General features: G+C 34.4%; 1 protein-coding gene across 1 annotated transcript in view; it reads left to right on the plus strand.

Annotated features, from left to right (window-relative positions):
* The window catches only part of LOC131164856 (protein HAPLESS 2), a 40503-nt gene that overhangs the window by 13105 nt on the left and 12584 nt on the right, over window positions 1-14814 (plus strand). Inside the window, exons 7-12 of the mRNA XM_058122368.1 lie at window positions 6580-6658; window positions 7182-7316; window positions 7922-8116; window positions 9313-9393; window positions 9475-9575; window positions 10154-10271. Of these exons, the coding sequence (XP_057978351.1) occupies window positions 6580-6658; window positions 7182-7316; window positions 7922-8116; window positions 9313-9393; window positions 9475-9575; window positions 10154-10271 (709 nt within the window). The remainder of the gene's footprint in view (window positions 1-6579; window positions 6659-7181; window positions 7317-7921; window positions 8117-9312; window positions 9394-9474; window positions 9576-10153; window positions 10272-14814) is intronic.

Raw genomic sequence — 14814 nt, forward strand, 5'->3', positions numbered from 1 at the left:
TCCTTAATGTTGCAGCCATGTCCTGCAGGTGGACAGTTCTGTTCTTTTGGATCCTTCTTCATCTCTGCCTTAATCTGACGGATGATACCCCGCAACACCTTAGAGGTATCTGTTTCTTCTTCACTAGAAGTCACTGAATCCTTCCTTCCTTCAACCTCTACATTCTCATCTCCAGAATCCATCCTAAAAATAGGAGAGAAAAGAGATAAGAATTTCATATCATAACCCCAAACAACATAATCATTAAATTAAATCCAATAAAAATCCAAAATCTCCATATAAGGACCAATCTCACGGCTAAGAAACATCACCGTCGATGGATTTATCGTGGTTTTCTTAGACCGTCAACTGAATCAGAAAATCATAGAAGTCCGCCAAGGGATTTCTGCCTCCAAGCTATAAGACAAAATCCTATACTTCCCTACACCATACCTACTTCTCAACACCTAACCTACCCATCTCCTATTTTTCATCTTAACTCATTCCTATACTCTGGTATAAATCATTTCCTAAATTCTCAAAATCCCAAAACCATTGCTCTGATACCAAAATGTAACGCCCCGAATCCTTAAACCCGGTCTGGTGCGTTATACCTAATAAAATCCTGATAATCCATAAATCAATACATACGCAGTGGAAAACCTAAACATAAACTCCATACATATAATACCAGAGTTTACTATTTCCTATCTACAATCCATATTATCCGTTCATCACCTGCATTTCCATATATACACATATCTCCAAAACATTTCAATATTCACAATCATTCCTTTCTCAGCAGACTTAAAACATAAAAACATAACTTAAAATATATACATCCCCAAATTGTTATAAAAAATATGCCCTTTCTCTTTATAATCCTCAAAAATGCTAAAAACTCTCGAGCCTTCTAAGCCCGACCTCGAGGATGTCCTGAAAAAGAAATAGTCATATTCGGGTGAGACACATCTCAGTAAGGGAAGAAACAATATATTAAAAACAGCGTGTGGCTAACATGAGGTTTATAAATATCATTTTAATAACATTTTCAAAACATTACCATAACACTGAAATCATTCTCTGAACCTAATCAATCACATGCAAAAGATTTAACCCACGAGATTACCTGAAGATATGGGTGATTACCCGCCCATACAAGTAGCACCCCTATGCTCTGATATTTAGGCAACCCCAGGGTCACTATTGAAGCATACCAGGACACTCACCTTACTCAGTAAGCCCTCAAATATTAGATTGATCTCATACTCACACAGTTCAAACAAAGGTTTACCAGCGAAAGCCCCAAAGATAGGAAAATCTACCTGCCCATACAAGTAGATTCCCTTTTTCGTAGTGCAGCTACTGTCACATCTGAAGTTACTAGTGCACTCGCCTTTCTCAGCAAGCCCTCGGGCAAAGAGTACGCCTTGCCTAATCGTAACATGTTCTACGTATATAGATACTTCTAATATCATAGTACATTATTCTTTCTATGATTATTTAATCATTCACATCTATTCATATTCATAACTTTAACATTACATTATATTTCACTTTAAGTGACTCTTTCCCATTTTCATCGTTCACATTTTACATTTCATTCCATTATCATTTCATTACCATTTCATTCCGTTTTCATTTCATTCATTCGTACTACAGTTGGTCTTTAGCCGTCATCAGTTAGTCCACATAGAAATGCGCTAAAATCTACTAACACAGCTCCTTTTAGCTGTCATCAATTAGTCCACATAGAAATGCGCTAGAATCTGCTAACACGACTCTTTTCAGCTGTCTTTCATTTACATGGTTGCATTAGCATACACAAGCAGCATAGTTCGTATCATATTTCATTCTTAATGCATTACTTACTTAACCTACATCTCATACATTTAACATATATTTGCACAGAACTTACATGTACTCATGTCACACAATTTAGCAGTAAAATTCATACATATACCTATAAAGTAGGCCAATCAACTTTTAATGTTCATATACTGAAAATATACCTTTCATTTCTTACATAATTATCCTGAAAATATTATTCACTTTCATTGGTTCATTTTCATATATGCATAACTAAATAAGCAGCCCTAAGTTCAGAAAACATAATTTACGTGATTGGCATTTTATACCCACATGAAAACTCATATACACATATAACATAGTCCATTTTTATTTAATTCATAAAAACCTGATTTAATATATAATTTCCACTTACCTGACTTCTGAACTACGCCGGCAGGATCCCCGAATTGATACCCACGACATTCACTTGGACCCTAAATCCAAAAATCTTAGTTTAATTGAATAAATCCCAATTGACTCAGATCTTAAGAAAAATACTTATTTAATACTTCCTAGACTCCAAATAACAATATTCATTAAAAAATTCCCAAAATAACTCGCTTACCCTGATTTTGGGATGTTTCCCAAACCTCTCAAACCAATGATCAGCTCCTACAGCCTTGCAAAGAACGATCCTACGAACCTCGTGGTGGTTTCGGATCGTCAAACCGAGTTAAATCCGGCCTGAAATCGAAGAGAGAAGGGAGAGAAACCGAATTTCTAGAGAGAGAAACGAAGAGAATTCATTTTCTTCGTGTGGAAGCAACCTTGAACCTTTTTATAAACGCTGCTGCCACGTGGATTCGTCGACGAGACACGTGTGTTCATCGACGAGCCACTGAAGATACTTCGTCGACGAAATTCAGAGTTCAAAATGTACTCTCTCGGGATTCTTTCGTCGATGAGAAGCAGACTTCGTCGACAATCTCTAGAAGGACACTCATCGACGAAGACAGAACCCTCATCGACGAGGCCTGTTATTTCTTCTTCTAATTTCTTTCCTTTTTCCCTTATTATCCATTAATCCATTTTATTTATGATATTTCCTAATTATTTATTTAGTTTAAATTTTCGGATCATTACAGCAATGGTGGATCCATCAGCAGGAGTAGCACAAGGTAAGTTTGCAGGATATTGAAAAGTGGAGAAGAAATTAAGTATAGGTATGTAATCAACTAATTTTTATTGTTTTTGACTTCCAAGCAGAGAAGTTGTCAAAGTAATATACAAGGGTGAGCCCCAGGATCGAATTCACGGGAACAATGGGAAATGTGCAAGCATTAACGTTTCAATTATAACCCAAGAAATCAAATTATTATTTATGGTGACAGGAATTCTTAAAACAAATAATTAACTAACAGGTTAAAATAATAATCAGGGAAACGAAAGATAAAAATAATGAGGTTCAAGCACAAATAGGATTTGAAGGTGATGATGAATCTAAGGATCTAAAATTACCAATAACTAAACAACTCAAAAGAAACGCGTAGAAATTAAACTGCAATTAAAAGAAACAATTAATTAAACACTTGAGATGCAAGTTTCACCTGTTTCCGATTTGGTAATGGATATTCCTCTCATTTCCTCTTCTCTCAATCACTTACCCATTCCTGGAGATCATGACCGGATGATATAACATTCAAGCCCGCAATTTCAGTATAATCCAAATTACTTAACAGATTGTATAACAAATTCAACAATACTAATTCAAGCATCAGTTGTGTCTTCACGTCTGCAACTGATCAAAACCCAGGAACAGAGAATTTGCTAGGAACTATTAAAATCCGGTTACCCATTCAAGCATCAATTGTGCCTTCACGTCTACAACTGATCAAAACTTAGAACAGAGAATTTTAATATTATCTAAACATAAAGAAAAATACAATCCATTAAATTAAATATTAAAGTTCTAGGGAAAAGGAGAAAATTCAACCCAAAACATTCACGAGTTACTCCTTGAATCTCAAGATAAAAATCTAGCCTAGCATGGTTGTAGTTCAAAATTTTCGAAACAACTTAAAACCAAAACAAATCATTGAAAACAATACGAATAAATGACCATAAAAGTAAAGGAATAAAGACAAAAGAAGAGAGGAGGAGAAGAAGAAAGTAAAAAGATAAAAAGTGGGAAAAAAATCCCATATGGCCGAATGGAGGGTCTCCCATTGCTTGGTAGGCGCATGGCTCTTCTTCCTTTTTGAACAGCCGCATGGCCTCCTCCCCCTAAACCCTATTCTATTATCCTTTTTATATTCCTCCCCAAAAAGTAACCTAAAGCCCCTTTTTGCTTTTTGCTTCATTTACTTTACTGCCCCTCCTTTTGCATGGTCCATACATGGTGGTCCTCCTTTGACCGCATGGCCATCTCCAATAGCTTCCTTGTGCACGGCCTTCTCCAAAAGCCCCCTTGTGTTTATACTTTTTTTATTCCCCAATCCATGCAAAGCTTCACGTGTTGCTGTTATTAATTCTTGCATGGCCCATTAATTGGATATTCAAATTATCAAAGGCTGCCCTTCCTTGCTTCTAATTTTAAATCAATTTGCTGCACTCTTTTGAAATTGGGCCCAGCCCATCACCTTACACACATGCACGCATGGCTTCACTCACGACTGCCTTTCAGTTGCCGTTTTTTCGTTACTCCTTTAATTCTCGAAAATGCCCGGCAATAATTAAACACAAGTGCTCGTAAATTTACGGGCAAAATAGAATAAAAATCTTAATGTTATAAATTGAGCTCCATTAAAATAATGTGCATAACTTGGGCATTTAATCCAATTTGTAATAACCAATAAACACATTTAAACACCTAATTATGCAATATTTGACACTTAATCAGTATGATTAGTGGTAGCGGAGTCTATGACCCAAGGACTAGGACGAGAAGTACTTGATGACAGACATACTATGGGATTACCTATTTGACTAAGAGATGCAATGGGAAAAGAAATTTGTTGTGACGTTTGATACTGCTGGAACTTGGAATACTCTTCCTTTGACATGGATACAGTATGTTGCCCCCCACTAGGCCCTAAAGGTGTGGAGTCGGTGGTGGTTGCATTGCCAACACGTGATGGTCTACCATGGAGATCCCAACACTGCTCAATAGTATGATTACTTCATCCACAATGAGAGCACTTGCGAGGAGTGCCTCTACTTTGTCCATCTCTACCACCACGACCACTCGAACCACCTTGATAACTTTTGCGGTTGTTTGGTAAAGAACTAGAATCACCCTATGTAGCAAAGATTGTCCTTTTAGATCCAGATGCAAGAGTAGGATAATGTGTGCTAAAATAAGCACTAAGGACACGAGAATAAACATTAATAAATGATGGCAACTCTGCACTACTAAGCATTTGGGACCGAACTGCCTCAAACTTGGGTTTCAACCCCACTAGAACCTGAAAAACTGTCATTTGCTCCATTTGATCTTCATCTCATGAATGTCGATAGATATAGGTTGCACGATGTTAAGCTCCTCAAGAGTGCGCTTCATTGTTTGGCCAAAATGTTTCAAAATTGTTTTTTTACTCAATTTAATCTCATGTAAACAATTTCTTTAATGTAGGATTAATCATGTAGTTTACCACAAGTATCATCATTATAGCTTCTCACAACCAAGGTCTTAAATTTCGATCTCGACTAAAATCTTGAAGCTCCAAAAGTACGGAAATTTCTATGGAAATTTTGATTTCAATGTCGATTTTGATTTCGATTTCAATTTGAAAAAAATGATGGAAATTAATAGTAAAGCGTGGACTTCTTTTTTGAAACTTTAGAAATTGGTAATAGACATAATAATGTTAGTTTTAGGACTAATATATATTACAAACTAAATACATCTATGTTGTGTATAAGGTGCAATAGTTGTAATATAATGTGTATTAAACATTTTTCATAACATAATGCGCATTAAACATTTTCATAACATAATGTGTATTAAACATAATTGTTTAATATAAATGAAATTCATGAATTAATTGAGTATGATTTATTATACAAATAAATATAATTTAGACATGAATGGTTAAATGAAATGTTGTTGTAAGTTTAATTTTTTCATATAATTTCAAAAGCCCTTGTAATAATCTTTTCAACACCAAAGCGCAATTTCATTTTGTAGTTAAAATTTTGACTAGTTTCGTTAAAATTTCGAGATTTTGATAAATTTTGGATGATTCGTTGAAATTTTGACAGAAATTATGTAAGATGGAAATCAACTGCCATTTCAATTTCGAGGGTGATGGAAGGCAGAAATTTTAACGAAAATTTCGACTATTTCGTGGTCTTTCATATGCCAAATCTTGACACTAAGACACAGCTATAGATGTGTGTGTATTTTGTCTGTACCCTATGAAACGTGTATATTTATTTGTGTGTGTCTGTTCATGTATCTGGTAATTCCACAGAAAATGATAAAGGTAAGAATTATGTGTTTGTTTCGACAACAGAAGGCACTGACTTTCTATGTATTTATCAAGTAAATAAAGGTCAGCATGTATATCATTATATCAACACTGCAGACATCAAGCTAAGTGCGTGTGCTCAGCAAGGGCCTATCACACTACTTTTTGACAGGAATAGATTGATAACATTTTTTTGACAGCCCTAAAAATTTGGTACTGTGAGTGGTATGTTGTTTGTAATCTTATTTATTTTATTGTTTATTGGCGCTTTTGATTTTCTTTCCTTCCTTCAGACTTTTGTGAATCCTAGAATGTGAAATACTCTATTTTGTGCCCTTAGGTTCCATGTTTTTGGTATTGGACAGCGATCACTGGGTTTTGTTGTTCGAATTGAGGTGAAGACGGATTCCAAAGCATCAGTATGTAGTTTTTTTCCATGCTTGTACAATCATATATTGTTTGCCATGATGCTCTTCTTCTTCTATATTTTCGTCCAATTAAGTAGGAGATTTATGTTCATATCCCTTGAATCACAAGGGAACCACAATTAACATTTCCTTTGACCTATCAAAAATAAATCACTTCCTTCCAAAAGGGGTCAGCTTGAAACTTATAGTAGTTGCGGATTCAAGAAACATTGATGAATTTTAAATTTTGAACAAGTTGAAAATATATAAAATTGTGATGTTCTATAAACGCTCCTTATAGGATGCACATGGGCTTGGGCTGTACTTAAGCCGCCATGCAGCTCCCTTGTTTGTTAAAACTAGCCAATAAAAACCGTTTTTGGCTTGTCCCAATTTTATTTGAAGTGAAAGTTATACTGATCCAGTTAAATACTAGCATGTATCCACAGTTGATAAGATTTAAAAGCTATATGAAATTATATGAAAGTTCCAATGAAGTGCATTAACAAGAATTTTTTTTTGGGCTTTCTGGCAGGCAGTGATAGTGGGTCCTGAAAATAGAACTGTAATATCCAGTGATAATTTTCTGAGAGTTAATCTTGTTGGAGATTTTGGTGGATACACAAATATTCCAACATTTGAGGATTTTTACCTTGTTATTCCAAGGCAGGTATGCTTGCTTCACTGATTTAAGTGTGATGTGTATTTATTGGTTTATCAAACACTAGAAGCAGAATAGTTGGCTGAATGGCTTCTCTTAACTATATATTATTTTTCTGTTTATTAGGCACATGAGAACTTATTGCAATTAGGTTCCATCCATCCGTGTTGGCTTATGTGGAAATGATTAATTGATTATTCTATCACTGTAATTGGAAGAACGCAATGGCAGTCCCTTCTAGAGATTTTAATAATGTCATATAATAGTATTATAACTGGATCAGCTATGAACTGGATCAGAAAAGCTGCATGGAAGTAAATGCATAAACCATATTTACAGCAGTTATGAGTTTGCAACAGGTCAAGCCAACAGTACTTAATTTTTTGAACTTTCAGAACAATAATGCTCAGTATTTCTATCTTGCATGTCATACCATGGTCTTGTCGAATGCCGATTTAACATGGTTTTATGTTCTCTTAATATTTGTAACTGTTTTCTTTCTAAAACATTTTAGCTGATCAGCTTGTGTGTGTTTAAATATTATTTTCTTAATAACCAAGACTATGTGCTCTTGGCAGTGAAATGTTGCTAAGAGTTTTCTGCTTCTTTTTCAGGGTGCCCCAGGCCAACCACAAGACTTGGGGAGGAATTTTTCCATGTGGATGCTTCTTGAAAGAGTCAGATTTACCTTAGATGGTCTTGAATGTAATAAAATTGGTGTTGGCTATGAGGCTTTCAATGGGCAGCCGAACTTCTGCTCCTCACCATTCTGGAGCTGCTTGCATAATCAGTTGTGGAATTTCTGGGAGGTTAGTATACAAACTAGGAGCACCTTTGTTTTTTTAAGTTGCAATTTTTCATCCTTCTTTAATGATTTCTTGTTTCTCTATACACACACACACCCCCACACACAAACATAGATGCATATATGTGTGTGTGTGCACATTATATAGTGATGTTTTTGTTTAAATATATAGTATGTTTTAAAAAATCTGTTTTTCGGTCCCATGAGTAGCTTCTTCTTCTTCTTCTTTTTAAGTTATTGAACAATTCATTTCTTGTGGTATCCAAAAAAATAATAATTGTAAAGTGTGCTTATAGTTTTCAAGAGCATAATCTAGTTGAGCATCCGATAAGATGATTTGATTTGGCTTTTTTAAACTAACCATTATAGTTCTCTTAGTTCTTTTAACATTGGACTGCAGGAGGAAGTGCAAAGAACTACTAAATAAAAAAACTAAAAAAAGAAAAAAAAAACACACAAGAAGTTTGGACTCTAGAAGCTAAGGAGGAATGACATTTCCAGTAGAAAATTTTAATTCCCTCTGGTGTGATCTACCTAGATAGTGGACATCAAGATCTAAGAGAGGCTGATTGTTACAGTATCATGATTCATATGAGGTCAAGAACCACTTTTTACCATGGAAGATGAGCACCATTAATCTTCACTTTTTTTTGCGATATTGGATTAATTCATTCACTCATAAATTTTTTAACACTTGAGTTTTAGTTTGTGTTAAACTTTTTAGAAATGCCAGAATCTTGTCCTCTGGAAGGGCGGCCCCAACCCCCTTGGCATGTGAAGCAATAGTCTAGATCTCCTAAGCCCACCACCTACAAAGCTTCCTTAAAAGCAACTGTCATATGGAGGTTGAGGTTTCCTTTCAATGATGCTTATGATATCTGTGGTCATCATGAAAATTCTTTAGAATTCAAAAAAGCTAATCAAATAGCAGATAATGAGAATACCTTATCATATGTAAATTAAAATCTTAAATGAAAAAACAATTTTCCAAGCGAAGAAAATCTGTTCCAAATTATAAAAGATGAAGATGTCCATCTTATGAAAAACATATAGTATTCATTTTAATTCATGCTTATCTCCATGCTTCTCTGATCTCTTATTTGAGAGACTTTTGACTGTTTAATACATGCCTGCTAAACTTGGCATGTAGGATTCTCATAAATGTTTTGAACTGAGAAGACAGTATGTTCTGTCTGACAGGCTGACCAGAATCGAATAAGTAGGAAGCAGTCGCCACTTTATGGTGTGGAAGGACGGTTTGAAAGGATCAATCAGCATCCAGTTAAATTTCAGTTATTATCAATTTTCCATTTGCAAGGATATCCTTTGTTTAAATTTTGAATTATTTGCAACCTTGTGCAGAATGCAGGGACTCATTCATTCTCTATAGGGATCACTGAAGTACTTAATTCTAATCTCTTGATAGAACTAAGTGCTGATGATATAGAGTATGTCTACCAAAGGTTTGTATTCATTTTCATAGAATAGTTTGTTTGGCAAGTGACTTATGTGATTGATTTTCCATTATCTGAGGATATGCTTATAAGTGGTTTGGTGATTTGACTGGTTTAATAGTATCCAAACATAAACTTACAGTTATTGAATGATATTTACATCCTTCACAGACAGATGTAATATTTGTTTGAAATTAATTGATAAGAAACTTGTTTCTTGATTTTATTTTTTGTGGATTTAATGCTCTGTGGTATACAATATTTATGGGTAGGGTTTGGTGCATAATAAATTGACTTTTTTAAATGGAAAATATGGCCTTTCAGAGTGAATTGCTGAAAACGAATTCATATAGTTGATACCCGGTCGTTTGTATTAAGGTTTACTTGTTTTGAGTTTTTGGCTTTTAATTGAATTTGAATTTTGGTCCAAAAATTTTGTTGCAACTTGCAAGATGACATTAGAACTATGGCTTACTACCCAGCTTTTTTTTTTTTTTTTCTTTTTAACTTTCTGTAAGTTCTTTCCTTTTTTTTTTTTTTTAATGTCTTTTTACAGCTATAATATATGTATTTCAATCTTTTGGCAGGAGTCCTGGAAAAATCCTAAACATAACTATCCCAAACTTTGAAGCTCTTACTCAAGTTGGGGTTGCTACAATTACAACTGAGAACATTGGTGAAGTTGAAGCATCATACAGCTTAACAGTATTTCTATGAAACCTTTTTCTCTGTGTTTCCTGTCCTGTCATATTATTATAATGTCTCAGTACAATTTTTGTTGAGCCGCGGGGCATGTATAAAAAATAAGGGCCCGTTTATTTTTGGAGAATGGTTTTTATTTTTCATTTTAGTTTTCTAACAAATTACAAGAAACTTAGGTAATTTTTTTCTTTTTTACAGCATTTGTATGAAATAAATGAATAACAATAAACAGTTTTCTCACTATTTACTTGTGAAATTAGTTTTATTTTTCATTTCTAATTTTTCAAATAATTACAAAAATGCCGCCTAGTTTTCCAATTTTCCAAATTTTTATAGAAAAGTTGGAAGACATCTCTTCATTATTTTTCTAAATATTCAATTCTTACTTTGCGTATGAGAGCATGAGATTCAGATCTTGGACTTTAATTTGTGTGAATTATATATAGAATTTCTTCTAAATCCACACAAATCCAAATTCAAGCCCCAAAATCTATGATTCCAAATATTACCTTTTATAAAATTTGAAAAATTGGAAAAAAAATTGTCTTTTGTGATTATTTTAAAACCTAAAAATAATAAATGACAAATTTTTTGTGCATTTAAACAAACTCTTTAGTTTCTACCCTTTTTATAAAAATATTGAAAATTAAAAATAAACTATTTTTTTTTTTTATAATTCTTTGGAAAGCTAAAAATTGGAAAATGGAAAATGTTTTCCAAAATTAAACGGATCGTAACTTTTTTCTATTTCATTGTCGACAGTTGGATTTTGATGCATGTGTTGGTTTAGATTTTGAGAAAGGCCCTACCTTGTCCGTGTCATGGACGTCATAATGCCATTTTTTTTTTTTAATAGTCTATTTTTCTATTGATAATTTTGACCTGTTTTCTATTGTTTTTTTTAATTAATTTTATTATTTTTTTAATCTTGAAATTTTATATTAGTTTTGGCTAATGCAAGGTCTTAATTTGGCCTGAAGAGCATGCAAAGAAAAGAGCAAAAGATAGTAATGGAAAATAGAAAATAAAACATAAATACAAAAGTTTTCTACAATCCACCCATTAGTAGGGTTGGCCTCATAAACAAAGATGATAAGCAAATTGATAAGACCCTATTTTATTGTGGATAAATTAGGGAAATTTAAAGAATGGAAAATAATAAGAGAAATAGGGTTTTATCACTTTGAGGGGATCTTCCTAGCCAAAGGCTATGAATTATATTATTACTTGATTCCTTGGTTGAATGCCAAAAGCCCGTAGGGGTCAGATATATATAGGATAGAGAAACCTATCCTATTAGGACTGTAAAATATCCCCTCGAATCCCTAATTGATTTGGGAATCCTAACAAACATTAAATAATCCTATATTAATTAGAATCCTAATTGATTTGTGAATCCTAAAAAACATTAAATAATACAACATTAAATGGAATTTTAATTGATTTGGGAATCATATTAATTATAAATCCCAATTGATTTGGGAATCCTAATATTCCCACCTCCTTCAAATCAACCTTGTTCTTAAGGCTGAGGATCAATAAACTCCGAGAATCTCTCCACTTTGTAGCTACATGCACAATGGCTAGCATATCTTTGTTAGTCATTCCAATGTGGGATGGAGAAAAAGCCTTATTGGGAAAAGCAATGGGCATCTGTCTTGCATTAAAACTGCACTAAATTGTCATCTCCCGATGCATAAGACTCAATGATGAACTCCTCATTGAAATCTAGCAAGGCAAGAACTAGTGTGGTTAACATTGCATGCTTAAGCTTGATAAAGGCTTGTTCAGCTTCCTTACTCTACTTGAATGCATCCTTTTTCAGTAAAGCGGTCAGTGGAGCGTTAATCGTTCCATAATCCTTGACAAACTTGTGGTAGTAACCAATCAACCCCAAAAAACCTCGCAACATTTTCATTGTTTGTGGAATAGGCTATAGTGTAGGTAAGGTTGAAAAATATCATTCCTGAGACTTTGTAAGGTCGAAGGTGCATTGGTTAACCCAAAAGGCATAACCAAGAACTAGTAACGTTCATTGTGAGTTCTACACAGTCTTTTGAATGTCATCCTCGTGTACTCGAATCTGGTGATAGCCTGATCTCAAGTTGAGTTTGGTGAACTGCTGGGCACCTCCCAACTCATCTAACAATAGAGGAATGCAGTGATCATTCGCCAAGGTGACAATCCCTGTGGCTCCACATCTCCATGCGATGGCTTGAAATTGTAGTGACATTACCACAATGTTTGCCTTTAAGAGTCACTATTTGTCCATTCATGGTGAACTTCATAACCAATTTAGAAAAATTCCAAGCTATATCACCTAAAGTCCTTAACCGTTTGATACCCAAAACTACTTCATAGGCTTCCTGTAGCAGCAAAAAGAAATCAACAGATAACACATGATTTTGCATAGTAAGTTTAACCTTCGGATACTTGCTTTGACATGTCAAGGTCCTTTCATCTGCAACCTTCACATCAAACTTTTGACATTGCTCCACATGTAGACTAGTTGTTTAGCAATTTTAGTGTCCATGAAATTATTAGTGCTATCTGTATCAATTAAGATAGTAACAGGTTAGCGTTTTAGGAAGCCACTAATTTTCATGGTTTGAGGATTAACTTAACCAACTAAAGCATGAACTGAAGAAGTGATAAATTCATCATTATCATTAGATTTCATGCCTACATTATCTGAATAAGGGGGTCATCGTCAACCTCTTCTAGCTCCTCTAATGGTTCAATCATCAAGAGATACCCTTTTTTGCAATGCTGCCCTCTATACTATTTTTCATCACAATGCCAACATAGTCCTTTTGTCATTCTCTCTTTAAGTTCTTCTTGAGTCAATCACTTAGTAGGGGGATTCTGAGGAAAAATGGTGTGATAGTGCTGTTGTCATTCTGCTTGCTAATGGTCTTGTTACAGTGACGTAGTTCTTCTCCCAACTTTTCTTCTTCTACCTATGCAAAGTAAATTGGAAGTGTCATAGTTCGTGGCTGATGCACTTTGAGCTCACACTGAATCTAGGTAGGAGACCTTTAGTAAAAGTACTGACAAGTTGGCTTTCATTCCAATCTTTAGTCCTGTTTGATAGCTGCTCAAATTGTGTTTGATACTCCAAGACAATGCTAGTTTGGCATATTTTAGCAAGCTCTCCATCAAATTCTTATATCCAGTGGGCCCAAATCGGACAAGTAATCCAAAAACAAATTCTGCACTATGAAGGCATTCCATAATGAGCTTCAAACCAATCATACCATTGAATAGTATCACCTTCCAGACTAATAAAGGCAATCTCAACTTTAGATATTTCTGGAGTGCGGTAAAAGCGAAATTATTTTTCAACCCTAGAAATCCAATCACTAGGGTCATCACTGTCCTATTGAGGAAATTGCACCTTCATACGAGAAGGACCATGATCACGCACTCCTTGTTAACCTCCTTCACAAATGTACAGCTGCTCCCCACGATTAGCTGATGTAGAGACATCATCTTCTCTCTCTTTATGGGAAGGTGTATTGAGTAGTTTAGAGAGCAATGCCTGGATCTCTTCAAATTGAGACTTAAACATATTGCTAAGTTCAGCCTTTAGCCTAGCTTCCATTTGGGACTGTTGCTGAATTTTCTGAGGCCATTGCATATGAGTGAAGATCATGAATTCCAAGATCTTGCTTTTGTTGGCGGGTGAAATGACATCCACAAGAATGCCGACTTTGATACCAAATGATAAGACCCTGGGTTTTATCGTGGAGAAATTAGGGAGATTTAAAGAATGGAAAATAATAAGAGAAATAGGGTTTGATCACTTTGAGGGGATCTACCTCCAAATAGTCAAAGACTATGAATTATGTTATTGCTTCATTGCTTGCTCGAATGCTAAAAGCCCCATAGGGGTCACATTTATGTAGGGTAGAGTAACTTACTCTTATTAGGACTGTAATATATCCCCTTGAATCCTAATTGATTTGGGAATTGTAACAAACATTAAATGATCCTATATTAATTAGAATCCTAATTGATTTGTGAATCCTAACAAACATTAAATAATCCTACATTAAATAGAATCCTAATTGATTTGGGAATCATATTAATTAGAAATCCCAATTGATTTGGGAATCTTAACATAAGCTCCTATAGTGATGGAGAATAGGGATCAGACTAACTCTATGCATGTGCAAGTAACACGTGAAGCAATCTTAAAGGGAGTTGGAAGACAAAAAACAGAAGGCGCAGGTAGCAAGTGACTCTAATGTCACTTGTGGACAACGTAGAAGCATTACTTTTGGTAAATCGGAAAGAATAATAAGCAGAAAAATTATGAATTATATTGTAAGTCCTTAGACAAAAATGTCTAGTAGTAGTAATTTTTTTATGGATTAAAATCAATTAAATCCAATAATTTTTTGTCAGTTATAAATTAGTCCATTTATTTGAATTCGGTGGGAAAAGACCTACTAACTGTTACGATTAACTGAATCAACCACTCTATCAAAATTTTGTAAAAAATAATGGGTTAAAGTCATAAAAACCCACTTAACTTTTTTTC

This window comes from Malania oleifera, chromosome 9 (genome assembly GCF_029873635.1).
Source record: "Malania oleifera isolate guangnan ecotype guangnan chromosome 9, ASM2987363v1, whole genome shotgun sequence".
Classification (NCBI taxonomy): domain Eukaryota; kingdom Viridiplantae; phylum Streptophyta; class Magnoliopsida; order Santalales; family Ximeniaceae; genus Malania; species Malania oleifera.